General features: G+C 32.4%; 1 protein-coding gene across 10 annotated transcripts in view; it reads right to left on the reverse strand.

The window, feature by feature from the left end:
- The window catches only part of Phf3 (PHD finger protein 3), an 84,774-nt gene that overhangs the window by 6,792 nt on the left and 50,897 nt on the right, over nt 1-27,085 (reverse strand). For 7 of the 10 annotated variants that reach the window (XM_040282886.2, XM_005318520.4, XM_013355780.4 and 4 more), the window contains 10 exons: nt 23,497-25,285; nt 17,476-17,785; nt 13,984-14,167; nt 10,248-10,395; nt 10,008-10,164; nt 6,424-6,540; nt 4,378-4,509; nt 3,715-3,850; nt 2,217-2,412; nt 1,561-1,708 (listed from right to left, as the gene is read on the reverse strand). In XM_040282886.2, coding sequence (XP_040138820.2) covers nt 1,561-1,708; nt 2,217-2,412; nt 3,715-3,850; nt 4,378-4,509; nt 6,424-6,540; nt 10,008-10,164; nt 10,248-10,395; nt 13,984-14,167; nt 17,476-17,785; nt 23,497-25,285 — 3,317 coding nt within the window. The remainder of the gene's footprint in view (nt 1-1,560; nt 1,709-2,216; nt 2,413-3,714; nt 3,851-4,377; nt 4,510-6,423; nt 6,541-10,007; nt 10,165-10,247; nt 10,396-13,983; nt 14,168-17,475; nt 17,786-23,496; nt 25,286-27,085) is intronic. The other 3 variants (XM_040282891.2, XM_040282892.2, XM_078019819.1) reach the window with 1 other exon arrangement.

The following is a 27,085-nucleotide window of genomic DNA, read 5'->3' on the forward strand; positions in this document are numbered from 1 at the left end:
GAGAGATGAGAGATGGTTCCCAATTGCCCCCCCCTTTTTCTTTTTGGTGGTAGTAGGCCAAGATATTCCTTAATCATTACCAGTTGTATTTCAGGTTATCAAATTTAATTATAAAATATATTTTTTCAAAGAAGAATAATATTATAATAAAGCAGAGCATTTTTAAAGAAAGCATAATATTCTACAAATAAACAATTATACATAAAATCAATAAAAATATTAATAATAATAAATATTTATAACTTTCTTCATTCTATTCCTATCTCTTCCATGAAGTTTAATGAAAATCACAAATGTATAATTAATTGATATTAAATTCACTTAAGTTTATATTGTTTTAAATATTTTGGGGAGGATTTTAGTTTAGTTCCAATCAAACTAAAAATAATTGGAAAGCAGCAGTAGAGGTCTGGACAGCAACCACTTAGTGAGGAACATAATTTTGTATAAAATCAAAGGAGTTTTGATTTAGGACCTAATTCTCTATTCAAAAGATTTATCTTCACCATGACCTAATCAAAGAGTAAATTTCTCAACAGATTTCCCCCCGCAAAAAAACAATATCACTGGCCCATTTAAATTTTCTCCTTAAATAATTTCATATTTCTAAAATATCTTGTATCATGCAAATTTTATGTAAATGTTTCTTTATAACCTAAACACAAAACTGTCAAACAAACGGATCAACATTAGCTAGACAATATTACATTAAACTAATTTCAGCCTAGCCAAAAGATTAGTTTATGTTAGCCTTAGAAAGAAAAGACATGTGATTTAGGCTTTTTGAAATACTGTAAGAATCTGTTTATGCTCACCGGATTCAGAAAGAATGAAAAGAATAATGTCAGATACGAACATAACAGTAAAATATAATCTCAACTTAAATATAGTACATGTGTACTGATTTGTTTTCCTTTTGCACCCAAATATATTACCTTCAAAATAGTTTTAAAATGTCATACTTTGTCATTAATAATGATTTTATGATGCTACTGTTGTTTATTTTCTATAAACATTATGTAATAGTTTCTTCCTATTCCCCCAAGTATAAAATCAACAAAGGTATCATTGTTGCAAGTATGGACACTAGTCTCATGGGACTGTCAATTAATTGTAAAGCATCAATTTCCAGTCTACATCATGCTCACAGAAATAAGTAGGTAAGATCTATAATCATGAAGCTGGAAAAATAAGTAGTGGAAGAATTAGAAGACTTACTTAACAACAAGAAATCTTCCTGATGGACTAACACTGAAGGCCATAAGCCATGCCAATAACTTATGTAAGTCTATATTTAAAGACAAACTTGGATATCCATACAGACACATTCTTTGATTTTTAATTCTCTGATATGTTGAAGTACATCTCAAAAAGAATAAAGGACATGTGGGTCCAAAATTTTCATAGTATAGTATTCTACAATGCTATAAATCCATTTGTGAATTCATAATTCCATTACTTGAACTATTGAATAATTATTATTAATAAATATTTTTTATTATTAGATGCTGGAAACACGCATGTCACTCAAGCACAGAACGACAGAAAAGTTCACAGTACCTCTGTCAAGTATTCAGGGGAGCCAGACACTGGGTAGGCTTTGGTAACAAATTTTGCCACAGAAGGCATGTTGATAAAACCTTTCCAGATAAAGTTCAATCGAGCCAGGAAGGTAGACTCAACTTCAACAGTTCCAGGCATCTCTGGACTAAAAATGATATTAAGAAGTCAGCAGCCTAAAGATCAATGAACAAATCCACTTCTTACTTTGTCATCAGTTACTGCTATTTTAGTAGGTCAAGAAGGCCAAAATATATAAAGGCTATCAAAAATTTTACATTTTCACTCTGCGAAATTACATTCATATTTACTGTCATGTTTCACACAGTCATCCATTTGGCTGGTTTAGGCAGACAGGCCAGGCCCAATGAAGTCAGAACAATTTTCCTTTAAAAATTTATCTCCTGCCTCTCAGGAACAGCATCATTAGAGTTGTTAAGCATTTCCCTGCATACTCAACTATCTCATTCTAACCACTCAAAATAAATTTAAATTTCAAAGTTTTATTCTTTTATCTCAGTTTACAGTACAATAAGGTATAATTACTTTCTCAAAAGAAAGGTTCAAGAAATACGTCACTTTTCTGTTTCTGAAGATTTTCAAGCATAATTTAGCAAAAAATCTATTGATTATTAAAGAAATTAACAGAAAACTACCGTGGAGCAGGAGAGAATGTTGATTTTGGAGACTCTTGTTTCTCCTCTTCAAAGAATTCAGAAGTTAAAATATTGGAAGTTGAAGACAATGCGTCTGCTATACTTTCTGCTTCATTGTCTGAATGTTTCCGAGCAACTCCAACAACAACTTTCACTTTTTTTGGAGAGAGATCATCTACAGGTGGTGCCATTCGACCTAATGCCAGAAGGTACCAAAAGATAACAAAACAAACCATTGTTATTAACTGCAATTGATTTGCATTTACTTTCTATAATTTATTTAGTTTCTCTGATTCCATTATTGAATAATCATACATTTCCTGGAGTAATATCTAAATTATTATCATTTCATTATAATATAATAGATTATGTTATACCTATATTTAAGAATCAACAAAAAATTTTACCAGTGTTATCCCCACTTGCCAACCCTAGGGAAACTAGCTGATATGAAATGCAATTCACAGCATACTGTGGAAGATCTACCAGTACTATATTTAATTTCACTTTTGAATCATTTTACCATTACTTCCTAAATGTAAAATATATCATGAGTAAAATGAAACAGAGAATATAATTTTTCTCTTACTCTTATGAAAAATTAGGAAAAGAATGTTAAGCAACTTAGACATGCTAAAATAAAAATATTATAACAAGAACCCTGAATAGTTTTCTTGGTCCCCTGATAATTTTTTACCTAAATATATCAAAATCCAACAGTACTGGGAAGTAACATACAGACCTGTACATATCTATCCTACTTGGTGCCATATATAGCATTGGTTCAGACTATACATGCACAATTCAGTACTACTTAAGTTACTAAAACATGAAAACTATCAGTAAAGTTTAGAAGATGACATTGATTTTAGATTATAGTATCAAGAAGGAAAAAGAAATCACTGTAAAGCTTTCTGAAAATAGGTCAAGTCTAGCAATATTTGACAAATATTCTTCTGTGCTATTGTTAAATTTATATATCTCTGTGCATTCCTGTGTATATATGTATTCTGATTTTGGAACTAAAGTTTCACAAAATCATACCACAATAAACATCATCCATAGTGATATTTTTGTTTGTTTTGAAATGCTGGTCACTACTTATTAAACCAATTTCACTGCTACTATTAAATGTGAAGCTTGAAAAAATGGTTATAAGACACTTGAAAATGTGATCTCTTGATCTTCAATCAAATCATATGCTTCTCTCCTCTTCTTGAATTTAATGCAGGTTCATGTCATTCCCACTAATGTTCTTGCCCTCCTCTCTGTAGGAACACCTCAACCTTCACATCTTGGCTTCAACATCAATTCTTCAGCCAACCATTCTAGACAACCCAGTGCAGTCTATGTTTTCTTGCCAAATAAATTTTCAACATTTGTTATTTCTGTAGCCAAGAACTGATAAACTAAAACCTACTTAAATTACAAATATTAATACATAAGTATTCCCTTTTAACAATGAATACAACATTTTAGGAAGAAAAATTTCAATTACCTATGCAAATTTTGCAGTTAAGATCAAAAAGATGCTGTCTGTGTTGACTAGTGGTATCTTTAGACATGGAATCAAGCTCTTCTTTTTGTTTTTCAGATCCCTCTGGCTTCTCCAATGACTTAGTAGCTGTAGTTTCCTAGTATAAGTGAGAACAAAAATTAGTTTTATCCAGTAAAATATGACCTCAATTACAAAACACTATTTATATTTCTGTTGATATTTTTCCAGAATAAAATTATTATAGTTTTTTTTTTTTTTACTATTTCTTTTGAAAACTATAGCTATTAGGTAAAATAAAGCCAAAGCTGAAAATTCCTCACTCTTCAAAGCTTTTATTAAGATTTGAAATTATTTCCTCATTTGAAATCTGAAAATAAAAAAGGTGTATCATCTCTCACATAAGTCTTAAGAATCTCCTGATTTCTAAGCCTATAAAAAAATTACTACAAAGTACCCCAATAATCTACATCATAACAAGTTTTTTAAAAGGTGCCTATAATGCAAATAACCTGTATGCTAACAGAAATAATACTCCAAACAATCTCAAAAATCATTAAATCAATAAGTATTTTAAAGTAGACAGTTTCAAAATTTTTCTTTCTACTTTATTTTACTTTCTACTTTTTTTTAATAAGCTATAAAACATACATCTATTATCTTTACCTGAATCTCCATGACTGCTTCTTGTTCTTTCATTGGGGCATCACTCTCAATTTCTATTTCACCTTTATGAGTTATTTTTGTGATTGGTCGTCTTTCAACTTCTCTCTGCTCTTTCTCAATCATTTCTATGGTCTAACAGGAAATATATTACAGGAAAGATTTAATTTAAAAATATGTATTTCCAAATGTATGCTTTAAATAATAATAAAAGCTTACCTAAAAATCAACAATTCATTATACATGATTTTTCTTTTTTTTAATCTTTAAGTAGTCCTCTCATACAAAATACATATACTGAGAGCTTATATATGCCAGAGATTGTTTTAAGTGTTGAAGTTATAAGAAGTAGACTATAACCCAGCCATGAGAATTTCACATGTATCTTATAAAAGGATGCCACTTGGGCAATAAAATTTGTACATCAGTGAAACATTATTTATATTTGAAATCTGTTTCCTGATTTTGTACTTTCTGGCAGCTACCACAGGGAAATAGGAACTATCTTATCCCTAGATTCCTAATTTGATGTTCTAACTTTCCCAACAATGGCAGTTTATGCAAAGATCAAAAATAACTCAGCAGTCCACTATTAGTTGTCTCCTGACTGAGCCTACTTAATAACAATGATAATTCACAGTTGAACAAGCTTAGCAACAAAACCTAAAAACATAGCATATACTGCAAAAATTAGTAAAAGGTAGCTGGGAAAAGAATGGAGTAAAGGAAGGTAAAGATGGGTCTGCTCATTTTTATTGCCTTTGTTAAGGGCAAATCATCCATTATAGGAAGAAATCAGATATGGGGCCTAAGGAAAAAAATAAGTTCATTTTCAATGTCGATGATACTTGCAGCCAATTTCAAAGCATGAGAAAGGCCAGGCAAAGTGGCACATACTTAAAATGCCAGGGAATCAGGAGGCTAAGAAAGAAGGATAGTAAAACTTAGATCAGTTTCTGCAACTTACTGAGACTCTGTCTCAAAATTTTAAAAAATAAAATAGAAAGGGGCTGGGGTCACAGCTCAGTGGTAAACTGAGCTGTGACCCCAGCTGGTTTAATCCCCAGTACCAGGGGAAAAACAAAGAGAAAACTTAAAAAAAAAAAAAAAAAAAGAAAATTCTACAGGATAGGCATATGCATATTTGTGATATGGAGGCAAAGAAGAAGAGGTAAGATGTTAGGTAATACAGTCCAATATCTCGTTGTAACAATAGCTCTAAGTCATATACTCACTTACTCTTTAAAGGTACTTCAAGTTCACAATCCTCAACTGAAAATTATTGGCACCTATTAACTTTCAGAATTTTTTCAGTTCTAAAAATGCAGTATGGAGTACACACTATATGTTTTAATAATATTCCCGTTAAATCTGAGATATTACCATAAAATTAAATACACAGTATTTCTGTGAATGTGAACACTTACACTCAGGTCAGGTCAGGTTTTATCAATAAATTAGATCCATATTTAAAAAAAAAAACCTTATTTTTTCAGAGTTTTTGAAATTTAAACGTCAAATAATAAAGAACTGTAAACTAGCACAAAATTTTTATTTGGACTTATTTCATTTGGCTCTATAGACTACCAATATTCATAATACCTTCAAACTATGTTTATGAAAAATACATATGTGATTAAGGAAAAAATTACCTATTTTCCCATTCTTCTGATTGCGAAAATACAACAATAAATCACAAAGCAATTCTATAGCCTAAAATCAGAGGAAATGAAAAAACCCTGCAGAGATCAAGAAAAACAGAAGAATTTTGAGAAACAGAGGAAGCATGCATCAGCAGTCCCAGATAATTGAGAGACAGGAGGTAAGCCCAGGAGTTCAGGCCAGTCTGGGCAACATATCAAGATCACCATCTCTTAAAAAAAAAAAAAAAAGAAACTAGAAAAATATAGCAGAAACAATTAGAAGAACACAGAACAAAAAATCTTCATTACTGCGTATTCTATAATGAATTTATCTCTCTATATTTTTCCCTAATGATGGAAAAATATAGGTTTTGATAATCAAACACATATTTATAGATATTCTTACATGTCTGTTTTCTCTTCGTCTCCAAGCAGCTAACTCTTTAGAAGCTAGTTCTTCTGGACTCATTCTTATAAGATGGTCAGGAGTTACTTCTCCTTTCAATACTTTTTTAAACAGTATCTGAATGGATTTGAAAATGTAAAGAAAAAGAGAGAGAAACATTTTTAAAAGAGGAGCTGCTGTATATAAGCTTGTAATAAATAAAGATATAATGTTGAAAATTCATTTACAAATACTTAATGATTTCTATGTTACATATTACACAAAGTTATACAAAAAGTTTATATTGTAAGGCAGCAAAATATACATTTAATATAAAAATCAACACAGTGGAGAAGCACATATAGAGGGACCATTATAGACCTATTCAAAAATTGTATTAAGTCTATCCAGGGACATATTCTGTCATAATAACCAATCCATAGTATAGAAGGGAACTACCTAAAAGAGCTTTACTCAATATCATCCATATTTTAATATTTTACATGTTTAAATTCTGATAGTCTCGGATGGGACACAGTGTAAAGAATCAAATTTAAAAGAAAAATCTAAAGGAAGTCAGTCTTTATTTAATTACTAAAGAAAAGCTAGATTATTCAAGAAATATCTGGGGCTGGGTTTATGGCTCAATGGTAGAACACTTGCCTCGCATGTGTGAGGCACTGGGTTCAATCCTCAGCACCACGTAAAAAAAAAATAAACAAAATAAAGTTATTGTGTCTGTCTACAACTAAAAATAAAAATTTTTTTAAAAAAAGAGAAATATTTTATTTCTCTTGGGCAATAATAGCAGATTGCATAATGTAGACTTTAAGTATAGTTCAAGAAAATGCTTAAATCACATATAGTTATCCCTCAGTATCTGCAGGGGGAATGGTTCTAGGACTTCCCATGGACACCAAAATCCTCAGATGTTTTAGTCCCTTATAAAGAATAATATACTATTTGCATGTCACCTATGTACTTGCTTGCACACATGTCATGTGACATGTCACAACATCTCAGTCAACAATGGGCTGCATCAGTGTGATGGTGGACACAAGATTATATCATTTAATGACAAAAAAAGATGTCATTAACTGTCTTCATTTGTGTAAATATGCTCTTTGAAGTTTACACAATGGTTCAATTCACAATGTTAAATTTTACAAAAAGCAGCCCTGTTGTTAAGGGATGCATAACTATAATTTAGACCATCTCTAGGATTACTTATAATATCTAATACAATGTAAGTGCCATGTACATCATTACCAAACTCTATTTAGAGGACATAAATTAGAAAAATAAGTCTGTACATGTTTAGTACAGAGTCAATTTTTTCCTTTGTAAAAAAATTTTTTTTAGTATTTTTTGACCTGCTAATGGTTCAATCAGTGGATCAGAATGCAAGGATATTGAAGGTTGACTGTATTGCAGTAAATATCCTTTTAGAAATTTATATCACATATGTTCAAACTTTTACATAAGAAGGTCACATTTAATTAATATTCCATTACCTAGAGTCATCTGTAACACAATTACTGCTAAACTTAGGTAAATGTAACACAAAAGAGATCAATCATGTTTAGAACTTTGAAAGTGTTCACTGGCATCACTTCTGCTTAGTATACTCACCACAGGTATACCTTTTACACTGACACACACAGGTTTGAGCTTTCCCTAAGTCTCAAATAAGAAATCTCAAGAAAACACAAGATTCAACAAATGTTACTCCACTGATAAAGATATTTAGAACTAAAGTTATGTTGAATTTGGTAAAAATGGTTTAGATTTTTTTTTTTTAAAGAGAGAGAGAGAGAGAATTCTTTAATATTTATTTTTTGGCAGACACAACATCTTTGTTTGTATGTGGTGCTGAGGATCGAACCCCGGCCGCAAGCTTGCCAGGCGAGCGCGCTACCGCTTGAGCCACATCCCCAGCCCTAGTTTTTTTTTGTTGTTGTTATTGTTGTTATATTCTTATTGTGTTTCATTGGAATTATTTTGGGGTTTTGCTGGAAGCCATCTATATACGAACCCTATGAACTAAAACGATGTTGAACCCATTAGGCAGGAAAACCAGGTGTTGGGAACTCCCAACAGCAATCCTGCTGGTTTGAGAACACCTGGCTCATGTGGCTTCCTACTTAGCTCCATCACAAGTTCAGCACAGCACCAGAGACGGAGTGACCCACTGGAGCCACACATAGCCTCTCAAAGATTAATGTGGCTTACCAAAATGCCAATCAACATGTTTACTGTAAGACCCCTGCCACACTGAGAAGTACCCAACCAAGACTACCAAGACTCATGAAACCTTATCCCTGCCTTTGATGTACTCCCCCTTAAAGAAAGAATCAGAGTCTTTGTTCAGTTGTTCAATTCCAGTTCCTATCAGGACTGTAAGATCTATCAGATGCTCCACTTTTTATATCTAATCTCTGGCTCTATCTTTATTTCTTACCAATTATTTCAGAATTTATTTCCCAGACGGCTCACACCTCCTAAGCAGGAATCTACCCAGGCAGGGTGTTGCTCACCCTGCAATAGGGGTTTTTTTTGTTTTTTAATTTTTTTAAATTTATATATGACAGCAGAATTCATTACAATTCTTATTACATATATAGAGCAAAATTTTCCATATCTCTGGTTGTATACACAGTATATTCAACCTATTCTTGTCTTCATACCTATACTTTGGATGATAATGATCATCACATTCCACCATCATTAATAACCCCATGCTCCTTCTCTTCCCCTCCAACCCCTATCTAGAGTTCGTGCTCCCTCTCCCTATCCCAGTATGAATCAGCTTCTTCATATCAAAGAAGACATTGGCATTTGCTTTTTTTAGCACTGGCTAACTTCACTTAGCATTATCTTCTCTAATTCCATCCATTTATCCAAATGCAATAGGGTTGTTTTTTTTTTTTTTTTTTTTTCCTTTTCTGAGATCAATTCTATGTTGCCCAGTACAACTCTGAAATCCTGGGCTCAAGCAATCCTCTTGCCTTGGCTCCTGAGAAGTTGTGTCTACCAGCATGCACTACTATAACCAGCTTTATTTTCTTGTTGTTTTATTTTTTTTTAATCGAAATACTATTTATGTTTTTAAGGTGTGCGGCTCTATTTTCAGATTTAAATCAAAAGTAATAATACAGTGTTATGAAATTTAGCTTAACAGAGTTTTCTGAAGAATACATATTAAAGAATTTTTAATAGTTTCAATTATGCAAGGAAAATTCACATAAAACAAAGTAAGACGTAGTATTTTAACATACTGCTTATATAACACTAAGTACTCAGTACTATGAAAAATTCATAAAGCAGTAGCATGAACACTATTATAGTTGCATGTTGTAAGCTGGGGATACTGCTCAGTGGCAGAGTGTCTGCTTAACATGCATAAAGTCCCAGGTTCCATTCCCACAACAACAAAAATGAAAACAAAACAAAAAAAAAAATCCACATGTTCTAAACTAAGAGATAATTCTATAATCTCACTTCAATTAATAAATTATAGATCTACTATAGTACAATCTTAGATACTATGTATTCAAAAAAGTTGGAAGCATAAATATTCATAGGTATGAGCAAAACACACTTACATTGTTTTTAGGATCTTTCAGATTGAACATCAAACTTCTATATTTGTTCTTATATTTAGCATCTGTGTCCCGAAAAAAAGAGAAAAGCTCTTTTTCAATTTTTGTGGCAACTTTTGCTGCTTTTTCCTCTGGTACCTTCAAATTTGAGTCTGTAAGTCTTAAAAATTAGAACAATTTAATTATTTTTCAAATATATGAAGCATATATTATGAAATATTCTGTAATAACAATGTGTGTTACCTTTTCATAAGAATATCTTTAAGGGAATGTCTCACACTTTGTCTAATCTGATCTGCAGAAGGCTTGGAAGTTGAAGCAGCAGGAGGATGCACATTAGGCATTCCTTTTTCAACTTTCTTCTTCTTTATCTCTTGCTTCTCATGAGTACCTAATTTAAACAAATATCAAAACTTTAAATTATCTGTAAAAAACACATTTTCCTTTATAATGGATAATGTAAATTTATAATCAAAATTGACTAGTTAAAAGTCACTATTTTAGAAACAAGAACTCAAAGTCCATATTGAAATATTCCTGACACTGAAATTCTAATTAAAATTAATAGTGATTAAAAAAGTGGCCCTAAAGTTACAAACTATATATACTCTTTTCCCAATTTAAATAATGATTTTTCAAAGCTAGTTACTTTTCAAGTGTATGTATTAATTAGCTTTTAAAAAGCTATTTTGAAATTTTGACCTGAACTTATTAAGTTAGCGTATAATTAAGTGACCCTACCTAATATCACAAAACTAGTCAATCTCTTGTTCTACTTGTGTTTGATATTATTAATTTGAATGTTAAGGTCTGCAATTGATTTCTCTACATCCTCATCAACACTTGTTATCTTCAGTCATGAATACTGGGTGATATCTCACTGTGGTTTTGATTTCTATTTCCCTGATTAGTGGTGCTAACCATTTTTCCAATCCAGTAAGGCATGGCCTCAATTTCCCACAGCCAAATTTTATTAGATAGTACAACACTATTACCACTCCTTTACCTACTACTTTTATTCTATCTTTTTAAATATCTCTACCAGGGGATGGGATCAGGACATATCTTTCCTATACTCGAAGTACACAGCAAATGAAATTCCACATCATGTACAACCACAAGAATGGGACCCTAAATAGGATAAGTTATACTCCATGTATGTATAATATGCCAAAATACACTCTACTGTCATGTGTATCTAAAAGGAACAAAATAAAAATTTTAAATAAATAAATATCTCTATCAGGAAACCACAACTCTGCTGAAAGCCAACTTTCATCTTTTACCCAAGCAGGTTACAAACATCTAAAAGTAACTGGAGAAAAATATGCACTATTATTTCCAGATCTCATTTTAAACTCATAATCATAAATATTGAGTAATTTGAGCTTCCACCCTAATCTTATCATATTTTCCCAGCAAATTTTTTTCCCATTTTCCGAGACATCTATTTCACATTCTTTTTCTGAATCTTCTCTAACCAACAAGATTTGATCACTTCATATTTCACTAACAAAAGAGAAAAATGTCATCTTACAAGTCTTCCCATCATCAAATCGACCTATCGGTCTTCTCTCATAACACAAACCATGTTCCCTACTATAAACTGAGCATCTCTAATCAAAACATCCAAAACCTGAAAATTTTGAGCTTTATACTAAAAATTTTTCAGATTTTGGCAAGAGCAGTAAGACAAAGAGAAAGAAAGAGCATCCAAATAAAGGAGGTAGTCAAATTATCCCTGTTTGCAAAAGACAAGATTTTATACATAGAAAAACACAAAGATTCCACTAAAAAAACTAAAACAATAAATAAATTTACTAAACTTGCAGGATACAAAAATCAATATACAAAAGTCATTAGCATTTTTATGTGCTAATAATGAAATTACTGAGAAATTATTAAGTCAGCAATACCATTCCCAAGAACCATAAATAAATAAATAATAGCATCTAGGAATACATTTAATCAATAAAATGGGTGATCCCTACAATAAAATGTATAAAATGCTGGGTGAAAGAAACTGAAGACACACATACACATACAGACACACAAAAGGAAAGACCTTCCATGTTCATGGACCAGAAGAAATGGAGTATTGCTAACATGTCCATACTCTTCCAAACAATCTACCAATTCAATGCAATGCTTATTGAAATTATCAACAACATTCTCCACAAAAGTAGGAAAAACCACTCCTAAAATTTGTATGGAACCACAAATCATCCTAATTAGCCAAAGCAATTCTGAGCAGAAAGTTCAAAACAGAAGGGCTTATGATACTGACTTCAAAATATACAACATGAATAATAGCAACCAATAACAGCATGGTTCTTGCATAGAAATGGATATAGTCCAGTCCAACAAAAACATATAATGTTCTGGGAAATCCCCTCTCCCCCGCAAATTTACGTATTTACAACCAATTGATTTTGAACAAAGGCAGCAAGAAAGGTTTCTTCAATAAATGAGTGTTAGGAAAACTAGAAAACAAACATGTCATAAAGTATCCTCTAGAAAAAAATTCCTTGATCCCACATCCACCTCTAGCTATATATAAGGGTGAATACATGATACAATATATATAATATAATGATAAACATATATATAATATATAATAAATATAAATATGATATTTAAGAGACTATCATATATCATTTATATTTCCTTTAGTAGCAAAACACCTTGAAAAAGTTATATGTAATAAATAGCTGCAGATCCTCACCTTTGCATTCTTTCACAAACTACTGGGTTTTCCCCTTACTGCTCCATTGAAACCATTCTCATCAATGATCTCTAAGTTACTAAATCATAGGTTTAACAGTATATGTTCATCTTATTAGATGTCCAGACAGCATATGACAATTCAATATTTCCTGCCTCCTAAAACTTCATCTGTCCTCAAGCCACCACGGTCTCTCAATTGTCCTATTTCCTAAAAGGCCATCTCTCAGTCTCTTTTGCTGGATTCTCTCCTCCTAGCCTCTTCCTAACTTCCATAACAACTGTGTACTGATCAATCTCAAATTTATATACTGATCCCCAAAGGCTTCTGTCAGCTCCAGACTTTTCAGTTTTAATGGCCAAAATATAACTTTTCAATTTTCTTCACCATGTTAGCATTGTCCTCATCTCAGTAAACAATGCCAATACTTTATTCAATCATCCTCTAAGACTTTCTTTTCTTCATCAGCAAGTTCTGTCTACTCTATTGTAAAATATATCTTAATTTGACCACTTTTCCCTATTTCCATTATACATCTGCTACAAGCTACCATCATTTATTTCACAAGATACTGCTACAGATTCCTAACTGGTATATGATTTTTCTTGTACCCTCCTATAATCCAATATTCACAGATGAGATTGACTTATCATTCCCTTATACAAAACCCTCTAAAGGCTTCCCATAACATTCAGAACAAAATATAAACCTTTCTCATGGTCCCACAATACATAATTTTCTATAATCTCATCCTTGACTAATATTCTATACTGCATGCATTACCTTCAAATGACTGCATGTTGACTTTCTTACTCCTCAAATACCAAGCTTGTTACTGCCTCAAAGATTTCACTTACTGTGTCCCTTACTTATCTCTCCAAAAACTCTATACATTTCCTCAAATCTACAAGTTACCTCCTTCATTCTATCTAAAACAGAAGTTCCCTGCACTCTCCCTGATTGTGGCTCTCTATCCCACTACTATACTTTTTCTTCACAGCCTTTAAGATAACACTCTCTTCTTACTTGTCAACTTATTTTCTGCTTCTCCAACTAGTATCCAAGTGCCATGAAGGCAAGGGGCCTTAAGTTCCCAGATCTCAGAGTAATACTTTTGAATTACAAATAAGGCCAACCATATAAACTATCACTACTGCTATTAAAATACAAATTTTTAAAAATCCCCTATTTATTAATTGTGTACAAAATAAAACAAATAAATTAGCATATAATAATTTATTTTAATAACACTACCTGATTTTGAAGCTTTTTCACCTGTGCAAATAACAGTTGTAGACTCTTTTGGTATTTTCTCATTTTTTTCTTCTGAAGATCTCCGCGGTAAAACTGGTTGTCCCATCTTTCGAAGAGGCGCTAGCTGCCATTTTTTAACTTCATTATCTCTACAGTCTGATGAATTTTTGCTTTCACCAGACTCCTGGAAAAATAGCACTTAATTCATTAAAATGAATACCACTAAATAATCTTTAAACAGGAAACAAGCCTCAATAGTATATGGATAAAAAAAATTCAACCTAACTAGTATTACTACCTCTTAAGAACAAACATTTTGGCCAGGTGTGGTGGTGTATGCCTGTAATCCCAGTGGCTCAAGAGACTGAGGTAGGAGGACTGAGAGATCAAAGCCAGCCTCAGCAAAAGCAAGGCACTAAACAAGTCACTGAGGTCCTGTTTCTAAATAAAATACAAAATAGGATGAGGATGTGGCTCAGTAGTCGAGTGACCCTGAGTTCAACCCCCAGTACCTGCCCCCCACTAAAAAGAACACATATTTTATGATAGGTACAGTGAAGCATGCCTGTAATCCTAGCAACATGGAAGGCTAAAGAAGGAGGATGATAAGTTTGAGGTCAGCCTCAGCAACTTAGAGAGGTCTGGTCTCAAAATAAATTAAAAAAAATTTAAAAAAGAGGGCAGGGTATGTAACTCAAGGGTAAAGTGTCCCTAAGTTCAATCTCCAGCATCCAAAAAAATAAATAAATAAATATAGATACATATATATAGATAGATAGATATTTAAAGATGTACAAAAAATAAGCCTTATTATTAAAAAAGATTCCCTTTCATTCAAAATCCATTTGTTATACACCTATTTTTTGCAAAACACAATAGCCTATAAAAGAAGGGAGAAAAGGGCAAGAGATTATGTTCCCAATAATGTTAACAGAAAGAAAATTAGGCATAAGGTAAAAAAAAAGTTCTTAGCTAGCTTAGATATGCAAAAAGAAATTGTGGAGAAACAAGCATTTCATTTTTCACTATATTTCTAAAGCAAATGAAGTCACACTTGCCTACATAAGTGCATCAACTGAGTTCTTAGTATGCCTACTAACAATTTTAAATCCCAGGGGCAAAATAAACCATCCTTGCTTCTCTGGTTCTAATTATAACCCACAAAGAATTACTAATGAAACTGAATTCTGAGATCCTTGGTAGAAATTAATCACATCAAACCTATGTGCTTGAAAGACAGAAAAATGCTGTGCACTGACAAACATATGAACGTAAGTTTCTAAGAGTATACATATAAAAAAATTATTTTCTCTAGAATGGGAATCTTCTAATTTTTTATTTACTTGGGTTTTTTTGTTTGTTTTGTTTTTGTTTTTTACCCCTCCAACTACACTTCCTTGACAACAATAACACATTTTGATATGTTATATGCCTAAATCTGATAGTACCATGCCATACAACAGAAACTCAGATTTGAAATGCAGATTCCAGGGCTGGGGATGTGGCTCAAGCGGTAGCGCGATCGCCTGGCATGCTTGAGGCTCAGGTTCGATCCTCAGCACCACATACAAACAAAGATGTTGTGTCCGCCAAGAACTAAAAAATAAATATTAAAAAAAAATTCTCTCTCTGAAATGCAGATTCCATAAACTAACATCAGACATGTTCAAAGATTCAATAGGTCACCATCAACATAAAAAAGAAAGAAAGCAACGATCACTTGGATGGTACATACATTTACAAAATCAGACAAACCTCAGTTCCTTTGTGGACACAGATACTGGAATAGAGGCTATGTATATAGAGGTGATAATTAAGAAACTTTCCAAAGACATGCTATAAACTGTTTAATGGAGCTCCCAGGTCTGTATTATAAATTATTTTGATGCTGACCAAACTAATAGAAAATATCAGAAGGACAGAATCTGATTCTCAAAAAGTAGGACAGATAATGTTGGATTCTTCAAGGTTTTAAAAACTGGTAGTTAATCCAGATTTGTTTCATAAGTAGTGTCTGAAAAAACCTGAGTTTAGAAATCAGGGTAAAATAAGGGGAAGATTCTGGAGAAACAATCATGTACTTGAATCTATTATCTTCCCTATTATATTGTAGAAAGATTAGTCATCAGGGATGCAAATTTCAACTCAAACTGAAGTATTTTATAACAAGTGGAGCTGTTTAAAATGAAGATGTAGTCCCTTGCAATGCTTTTCAAATAAAAACAGGACTTTCACTTAGAATTGTAAAAAATATTAACAAAGCAGAATGGTTGGACTAAAAGGTCCCTAGGTTCCTTCCAACTCTAAAATTCATACTATCTTTTAGATTATCATACTTGTCTATTCTTATGTATTTATTGCTACAATTTCCTTCTCTGCAGTATTCTATAACAAATTAAGGATTTAAAAAATCAAAGGTAATGAAAAGACAAGAAAATTAAATGAGACAAAATATTGTGTCCTTTATATTGCTCCTGTTAAGCATTTTGAAATTTCTTTTTTAAAAATATTCATTTTTTAACTGTAGTTGTACACAATACCTTTATTTTACTTATTTATTTTTATGTGGTGCTGAGGATCGAACCCAGGGCCTCCATTTGCTAGGCGAGCACTCTACTGCTGAGCCACAACCCCAGCCCCAAGCATCTTGAAATTTCTATTAGAAAACTATTTCAGAAGGTCTAGCGACTCAGGAGGCTGTGACAGAGGATGGCATGGTTCAAGGTGAGCCTCAGCCTGGTTTAATCCCCAGTACCAAAAACAAAGAACAAAAACAAAAAAACAGAAGAAAAGAAACACTTCAGAAAAAAGTTAAAAATATAAGATCAGGGAAAACTGACCAACCTTTTAAGAGAAAAATAATGAGGTGAGAGTTCCAAGCAAATATGGGGCTGGGGGCGGGGATGAAAACTAAAAGTTATTTTAAAAGTAATTTTTTCCTTACAAGAAAAACAATAGAAAAAAAATGTTCCAACTTGAAAATAATAATGCCAAATATTTAAAAAATTGACATTTATGGTCTAAAAAGCTTTTTAAAAAACTTGGCAAGCACAATTTACACTTACAAACCACAAGATCACACAAGCATCCTAACAGACAATTCTATTCAATTCTAAATGTCAAATTATAAAGTACATATTAAAGTCTTCAAATTTTGACTTAATCAAAGAGTTTTTATCATCTCAAAATTTATCAAGTAAATATTTCACTGTTTTATTCAAATTGAAAGGCTCTAAAATGCCTTAAAAAGAAAATGCAGCCTCTACAGAAATAGCACAAAGAACCATTAGAAATAAGGCTTGCATATTCTGAAGATGCAACCATCTGGTTTCACCATGATTATCCAAATATTCTTAAATAAATTTCATTTTTAAGAAAACATAAATTTAAAACTGTACACCAGAAAAACTCAAAACCTTGAAATTTCAAGATTCTCACGGTTGGTTCACACAAAATTCTTAAAATAACAAAATGTACCAATAAAAAGCTCACCCGTTTTAAAATTTTGACCTTGTGCTTCACTGTATCATCTATGTATTTGGTTTTGTCATTCGTTGTCATGTGCTTTGATAACCCAAGCTTTTCACATTCCATTGTTTTATCTTCACTATGGACTTCAACTGTAGCTTGGTTTTCCAAAATATCTGGGTCTAATATCTCAGTCTTTTTATCTTCTTCAGCACAACATTTTACACACACATATTCTTTGTCTTCCTCTCCCATTTGTTGTGCTTGGGAAAGACTTAACCCAACACAATCACCATGAAACCAGTCATCACATCTCCCACAGCCAACCATAAACCTGGAAAAAAAAAAAGCAAAAAAACAACAAAAATTGTGATTTTTTAAAATAAATCAATGTCAAAAGTGAGACTAAATTAAATGTTCAATATTTGATTTTCTGATATTTTGCATGTTCATCTTTACCCATTCCATTAGTTCAACATGGAGCAAATTTCAAAGAACATGATGAAAATGAAATTTCTAAAACTTCAAATTATTTCCTCTGGCATGAGAAAATATTAGAGTGGGGAGGACACAAACAACACACCATCACGAATAAAAACAAAGGACAACAGATCTGTCCATAAAGAATGCCACATAGAACAAATTACAGACTCAGTGAATTTCTCCAGAGGAAAGTGATTTCTGTGATAATTTCATCATAATCCATTCAAGTTACAGCTACAGTCTTTGAAATCATGCATAAAATTGGGGAAGAATTGTTTATCCAAATTGTTTTAAGTGAAAAGGAAAAAAACAGCAACAGAAATGTAAGTGAAAACTAACATAAGGGGTCTCTAAAACTGTTTATTAACCAGTATCACTTAAGCTCAAAATATGCTTTCATTGTATAAGATTCAGCTGAAAAATGTTTATAAACTTTTGGGTGGGTGAGAAAGATATTCCTACTAATGCCCAAGTGCTTTAGATAAAAAACTTGTTTTCCAAAGGATTAGTATGCAACCTTGACATGAAGGTAATAACATTCAGATTCTATATTAATTCCATTCTTCTGGTCAGTCTTTCCCTGTACTGCATTTTAGTAACAATAAATCACTAATCACACTACCAGTAAGTCTAAAGACATGAGATTCATCATTCCAAAAATGTTTTTTCCTCAATTATAATTTTAATTACTTTAGAATAAATTGGCAAATCAGATATATAAACAGCAATGTAAGGGAGACATTATCTCCTTTACATACTTTTTAATGTTAGGAAAACTACAAAGCTCACTTCAAATATTCATGTTTTAACATTTTCCTTCTTCATTCTTCAGGCTAGCATTTCACGGTATGTTTCAAAGACTTCTATCTTCTTTAATCATTTAAGGACTTGTCTAGTCTACTGATTTTGACACCACTGCAATCTCCAAGTGCCAAAACTCTTTTAAAACTTTTAGTCTGTAGGGCACCTTAGGGCACACCTGTGATTCCAGCAACTTGAGAAGTTGACACAGGAGGACCACAAGTTTGGTACCAGCCTAGGCAACTTAGTGTCTTTTTAAAGTTTTTTCAAAGGGCTGGAGATGTAGCTCAGTGGTAGAGTGCCTCTGTGCTCAATACCCTGTAGTGGGAGGCAGATAGGGGCAGACTTGTAGTCCAACAGGAAGGAGAAATTGTAAAGGCAATACAGTGGATTGTAGAGTCAACCTGCTCTAAATAGAGCAGGTTGGAGATCCTGTTTAACACTGAAAATACAAAAATTAAAATCTTAACTATACATCCTCACAAGGTGTTTTAAAAGTCACACCAAATACCTCATTCCTCCATAACAGCACTTTCTTTTCTCCTGACTCATGTGCCTTTGCCAACTACTTCTGTGCCTTGACTTCTTCATATCTACGTTTATCATTCTTAACCTTCATTGGTTATGGCTGTGCTACTTTTATCAGGTTAAGTCTTCATCTTTCCAATGATGCATTTGGTTTGAAAAATTTAAAAAACACGTTTTGAATTCACAAGACATGAAAAAATTGCAAACAATGGAATATTTGTTTTTAAGACAGAAATAGAAGATCTCTAGATAACAGAGGTGATGTCTAGATTTGAAATCCTTGATGGCTTCATAATGTTTCAGTGATAAAGATATTCCAGCCAAAGGGGAAAAAAAGGTTTTAATAATACAGGTACTTCAATGTCTTCATTTCACGTTGCAAAGTTAAAAGCATTATTTCTGAAATCAACTAATATGAACAGATTTGAAATACTTAAGGAAAGCTAATGGTGATGTCTCTTTACTTCCACAAAGCTGATTTATGATTTCTTCAAATGAAGTCTGAAATTATTTCAATAACACACAACTTGAAAACTTGGACTATGCTTTTGTGTCAAATCCTATTCTAAATGTCAAATTATAAAACACATAGTATTTTCAAATTTTTATTTAACTTAACCAGAGAAGAATAAGTTATGATCATAAAATTTTCAAGTAATTATTTCACTGTGCCTTACTTCAAAGTTATTTTGGACAAAGTTATTATGTCTCAAACTTAAGAGGCTCCGAAAAGCTAACCTCTAGTGCCATCTACAGATGATATCTTAATAGTTTAGGTTTATGTTAAAAACATACAGTTAATCAAGGGGAAAAAATGATGTTGGAAAAAAATAATTTCCACAGGGGAAAATGAAATGCACTTTAAATGAAACTAATTCTCCAAAAATGTAAATAGTGATTATTTTAAAATCTAAAACTTAGAAGTACCATGAACTTTTTAAGCTATACTTTTAAAAATGGATGATTTTTCATACACATACACACATAAGGAGTTTATTTTCTTCCCTTTCTGGGTTACTGTACTTTAAAAACATGAGGAAGGGGGATGACACAGTAGGGGTGCACAGTACAGCAAGAGGTGAAGTAGCTAATAATTACTCTCCCATTTTTTTGCCCTGTCCCTGCATTTTTGGTTACCCAGAAGAGAAATTAAGGAAAATATTGTACCACAGATGCTATGGTAATCAATATTGATCTAAAATCACTGTGTAGGATTTAGCTCTGGATCATTTAACTGAACCAAATTAGTATAAATTAGTTAAGAATCATTTTGGCATGAGCCAAAACACATTCTAGAAAATTTTCAAGTTTCTTCACAAATCACTAACACTTTTATGTGTTATAAGATGGGCCTTCAGCTCTGAATAATTTTTAGTGTCAGCCTAGACCATGTTACTGTAGAGTAGATTTGTACTCATTATTCTAAGATAAAAGAATTCTATTTCACATAAACATTAAATCATTTGTTATTACAACAGTCTAATATGGAGGGGAAAATATGTCTATAAATATTTTGTCTACAAAATTCTGAGAAAAATCAGAATCATTAGTTCTAGAAAAGAATTACCTTCTCAGAAATGTTTTCTTATTTGAACATAAATCTATGAATACATTTTACTAAGAAGATTTTTTTTTCATTTTTAAAAACTTTATCCAATATACTAATCTATAACGAGGGCCATGAAAGTACAATGCAAATTAAAGATACAAGCATCTTTTGAAGAATTAAGGAAGTAGAAACCACAAGGTATCTAAGACTTTGTTCTTTCAAAATGCTAACTAGCTGATGTTAAAAAATTCAAAAGTTGCATTTATTGAAAAACAAAGCGTTAAATAGTTTTTAAAACAACATTCTTTTGGTTTTAGGCTGAATTAGGAAGCAGCAGCAAAAAACCTTACACAGCATCTTAAAGAGTTAATACCTACTGTCTTTAGGATAAATGAAGAAGTTGCTTATCACATCTGGCTATGCCATGAATCTCTCTACTACAAAATATAATTTCCAGCTGGATGCACATATCAGGAGGTTAATACCAAATGCAGTGTGTGTAAAATGCTGAAGTTAAAATAGTCTTTACAGAAGCAAAGTTGTCACAAGGGCTAACAATGTCAGATCTGTATATTAACAAATAACTTTCAGTGTGGCTAATACATGACATCAAAGAGGACTAAAATTATTTCTATACATTTTCCCTTAAATAAGTTCATATTATTACATGTGGATTAAAATAGGAAAATTACTATGTGAAATGTACATTTTGAGTAAATGCAATATAATAAAGCACAGAAGGCTAGTTGATATGTAAAGAAAAAAGCAATCACTTAGTCTTCTTTATTCACAAGACTGAAGAATTCTGCAAAGCTCCTTCCAAAACTGATTGTTTCCAATGTTTTTTTAATATATTATCTACGTCAATTACACAGGGTGAACCCAAAATTCCTATACATCTAATATTCTAAGTCATTTTCCACCTGCAGGAAAGATACTCTAGACAATGTAAAGTAGATCTCAAAGGTGGCATTAGGTTTAAAAAAATTTTTTTCTTTAATAGAACTAACACTTCTTTATTTTATGAAAATACTGTTGATGTTGATGAAATATTTAAAAGCCTGGACAAACTCATGAAGACTGTGTCATTAGAACAAAAGTTTATCTATTAAAAAGCTACAATAGAAGGCCTGGGGTTATAGCTCAGTGGTTGAGTGCTTGCCTGGCATGCGTGAGGCACTAGGTTTGATCCTCAGCACCATATAAAAAAATAAATAAATCTACATTATAATGTACTTAAACACAGCTTCCAACTCTATGCCCAGGTTTCACTTAAGGCTTCTATTCCATTTCTCTGACCATATGTCAAGGTGATGATTTTTAGAAGGTTTTAGCAGACACAAAAGGGCTGGCTTTTATTAAAAGGCTACTTAAAAGCATCATCTAACTCTTAATTCTTAAGTTTAAAAATACTAGGCTCATTTTGAAATATCAGAATAAGGTGTTTTATATAAAAAACTATAAAGACCATAAAAGTAGGGACAAATGTAGCACTATATTAAAAAAATCACAATGTGAAAAAACTGGAATATATTGTTATGAAATAACCCCAGATGCTGAAAATAAGCCTTGTACTGATCATAAATCATAAATGAAGAAACTCTTTGACATAAAACTTATTTTTTAGAGAACTCCAACTCTTCTCCTCTTCCACTCTCCTAACAACTCCTTCCCATCAAAATAAAGTATATACTTTACTAAAATTGTCCCTCTCCAAATTTAGTTTCATTTTTATTTAGTCTGACAGTGCTAGGAAAAGTCATCCTAATATTAACTTTCATGAATAAAGATGACATAATAATGTACAAGTTATAATTTCCTTTTATCATATCAGTGTTGACAGAAGTTCCAACGGCAATGTGAACACTTGACCAGGACAATCTTGTAGCTGCAAATTCCACTTCATCTTGTTTTCCTTTTCTTAAAAAAAAAGCCAGTAAATAAAAAAATGTATTGGAGTGGGAAGGCAGTGTCATAAAACTATTAATGGAATTCTAAAAAAGAATAATGAAAAGTAATGCTAAATAAACTAAAATTTTGAAAGACTAGAACTCACAAAAAATTACTGTAATCACTACAACATTCCAAAAAGAAATACATGTTCTCACTCTATTTCATGTTACATACAAAATTCACTGTGTAATTTAACAGTTGTTTCAGCTATCAAATTTCATTCCAAAGTCAAGTTTGACAGTTTTGAGATGATAGTATTAAGTCTTTAATGTGCATTATTTAAAAAAAATAAACTTCAAAAGAAAATTAAATTTCCATTATGACCTTTATACTTTATTACTAGTTCTTCTCAAGCCAAATAGAATGATATATAACTTACAGTCCCAAGGCAGTATAACAATTTTCTGATAAACCAAAGTTTTCAGTATCTTTTTCAGATGTAATTACTAAATTACACTCTCTCTCACTGGTTACAATATAACATTTCTGTATATATCAGCTATTGGTCAGACTATGCTTTTAAAAATGTTCTGGGATGATATATTTGTAATTTCAGTGGCTCCATCTTTCTATCATTTATCCAGGATTGATGAGGGGTTTTTTGGTTTTTGCAAAAGTCTTTGTATATTAAATAATTTCTGTATATATAAAAAAATTCTCACACTAATCCCACCCGCCACAAAACCAATTTTTCTTCAATGTATACATCACTCATACACACACACACACACCTGTTGCCATGTGGTTTTTTGCAAAACCCACACTGCTTGCTGGGAGTCCATACATATTTGCTTTCAAATGAAGAATTATGATCTGAGCCTTCTTTTTTTACGGTAGCTATGTTGTCTGGAATGAATAATGGTGGTTCATCCAAAGAAAAACTTCTGCTGCTTCTTCTCTGGCGAGGTTGTAGGTTTTTCTCAGGTTTTTTTAGTTTCAGTTTATCATCCTCCTTAGAATGCTCAAGGCCTGGGTGTTCAAGCTCTTCTTTCACATGACTAGTGATTTTCACTCCTGATACCTGCTGCTGAGGTTTATGGCACTGTTTCTGGCTGGAATGTAGTAAGTGTCCAGTTTGTGCAGGATGATGAGGTTCTTTAGAGCAACTAGGGTGACCAGGAAGAGGCTTATCACTCAAAGAATGAGTTAAAGATTTGGAAGTTTGCACTACATTTTGATCCTGTGATGTTTTTCTCAATATAGAATGAGCTTGGCTTTTCATAGATTTAGCCCCAGAATTATAACTCTGAGTCTTTGCATCCTTATCAATTTGTTTTTTTCTCACTTTGACTGGTCTATGAAAATTTTGCTGAGATTCTGGTTCATCAGCATTTCGTTTCATACTTTTTACATTAACTTTCGTCTTGTTATGCACTACTTCATGCTTTGCTGCAACAGTTTTCCTTGGAGTATCTGTGGTCATGTTTTGCTTAGAATGAGTTATAGGTTTTGTGTGTTTGGATTTTGTGTTTTTTGATTCTAAGCAAGATACACTACTTGACTGGCTGCTCCTATCATTCTGAAGGTTTGCTGTATCATGAGGCTCCATTTTAATATTTTCAGTAATATCCAACTGCTTTGAATTTTGGTCAGGCACATCACAAATAGCATTTTCTAAAATATTAGTTTCTGGTTCAAAAGGACTAGTATCAACCACCTCTGAATTTGATTTATTAAACTCAGTGGTCTTTAGCTGAATATCATTAGACTCTGTGTCTTCACCAGAACCTAACGGTTCCACTTTAGTTCTTTGAAGGGAATTCTCAGCTTCATCAACAATATCCATGGTATTCTTCAATTCCAAATTATATTCAGTCACTTTATCCACGGAACTAGGCAAATCTACAAGGTTCTTCTCTGTCTTATTTGGATCTATACAAGCAGTATCACCAGACATACCAGAAGAAGATTCAGGTTCCTCAATAATTTGGTCATCCGCATGAGATAATTTTGCTACCACCTTTGATTCTTGTTCAAGTTTTCCCTTTGCCCTCCTTTCTTCAACAGTCTCATCCATTTTATCTGAAATGGAATCATTCTGTTCATCATCTTCTTTACCTGAAAACTGAAACAATGGGCTACTAACAGTCTTAATTTTACCTTCCATCAGAGCTTCATTTTTCTTTTCTTCAATACTAACACAAGTCTCTGAAAGAAGTGGACTATTTAATTCATGAGATGGCACATTTGCTTCTCCCTGATTATTATATTTATGCTTGGAATCTAATCCATCTTCTTCCTTCATTTCAAGACAAGATGACACTGAAGAATGACCTGAAGAAACTGATATTTCTGGTACCACTTCAATCTGTCCAATGTGTCTGCTGCTCCTTCTATTCTCCTTATGATACTCAGGTTTTAGTGATGTACAAACTTCTTCTTTAATCTGACATTTATCTGGTTGTTTCACCCCTGCTTTAGGGGTAGATACAGTCTTCCCAGATGCTTTTTTTGTGCTACTTAAAGGTGCTGCATTTGAACGCTTGGCAATAGTGCTTTGTCGCAAACTTCTTACTTGTTCTATCACAAGGAAAAAAATAAATAAAAATAACTTAGCTATTTTGCCATGTGTTTTTATCTCAGTACAATTTATATAATAATATATCACTTCTTTATTCTGAGCTCTTAGATTTATATGAACATTTTAATAAAAATGCTCATATATACATTAACATATTCATCAACTCTATCAAAGTTCTTTGAATTCTGGTAGGGTTAAAAAAAAAAAAGCAACTATGCAACTCGGACTAATACTATAACCTAATACAAGAAACATTTTCATCAGGTTTCTCTTCCATAAGAAGTATTAAGTAAAAACAAATCAGCTTCCTTTACATTAATGCCCAAAGAAAGACCATCATACATTTTAAACATCATACATTTCCAAACATATAAAACTGAATAAATTCAAACACTAATAAAATCCAAACTAAAACCATCTCACAAATAGGACCTACATGAGTTGAGATAAAACCTCAAAGTCTAATTCCTTTTTTCAATGTATTTACCTTACATCACAATTTAACATTCAAGCTATTCCTAAGTAAGAGTATATATGCCAGAGTACAATACACAGATTACCAGAAAAAAAAATTAAAATTTAAAATATCTAAACCAAGTAAATGTATCAAAATGAAAATGTAAAAAGTCTTGAGTTTTTCCTCTTTTCTTATCCTGATAAATCCTCCAGGAGAAACAAAGTGAAAAGAACTGATTAACTCAGTAAGTAGAAAGACTCATAAATTAAAATTCAAAATACAAAGCTATTTCTAAGACTGCATATCCTATACTTCTAAACCAATTCCAGATAAACAATACCATTTTTAAAAGCTCTCTTTCAAAACAAAATCCTACTATACCCCAATATTTCTAAAATTTCCCTAATTTGTCATTTATAATTAAACTGTGAGAAGAAACTATCTGGAACTATTTTTTAATGGAACTATTCCAGGTGATGCTTATAGTCCTGATAAAATTATCAGCACATTTTTTATTTATTTATTTATTTATTTTTTGGTGGGCAGGGGTGGGGGGTACAGGTACTGGGTATTGAACTCAGGGGCTCTCTACCAATGCTCTATTTTGAATTTTATTTAGAGGCAGGGTCTCACTGAGTTGCTTAGTGCCTCCCCATTGCTGAGACTGGCTTTGAACTCACAATTCCAGCCTCCCAAATTACTGGCGTGTGCACAACCACACCCAGCTTAACAGTACACTCTTCAAACTTTCACCCAGTTTGAAAACTAAATTATATAGTCATCCTAATCTTAGGGACCCTTTCTTAAACAGAAAAAAATTATTACATGGAATGAGTTTCACTGTTGCTTATTCATATACATGCAAATAACATACTTTGATTCTATTTACCCTATGACCTTCTCTTATTCTCTTCTCTCCCCTCTCCACTCAATCACCTTCCTCTTCTCTAACAGATTCCCTGCTACTTTCTTGTCATCTCCCCCCATCCTCACCCCCACCTCCAGATTCTAGGAGGGAGAGCTTATCTTTCTTTTTGTTTGCTTGTTTTTTGTTTTTTTGGTTTTTGTTGTGGGGATTAAACCCAGAGGCATTTCACCACTGAGCCACATCCCCAGCCTTTTTAAAAAAAAAAAAAATCTTTATTTTTATGTGGTGTTGAGGATCGAATCCAGTAGTTCACACATACGAGGCAAGTCCTATACCACTAAGCCACAATCCCAACCCTCCCCAGCCCTTTTTATTTTTTATTTTAAGCCACTTACTAAGTGGCTTAGGGCCTCAAAATTGAGATCCTCCTGCCTCAGCCTCCCGGGCCACCAGGATTACACCACACCCAGCTTA

This window comes from Ictidomys tridecemlineatus, chromosome 8 (assembly GCF_052094955.1).
Source record: "Ictidomys tridecemlineatus isolate mIctTri1 chromosome 8, mIctTri1.hap1, whole genome shotgun sequence".
In the NCBI taxonomy this organism is placed as follows: domain Eukaryota; kingdom Metazoa; phylum Chordata; class Mammalia; order Rodentia; family Sciuridae; genus Ictidomys; species Ictidomys tridecemlineatus.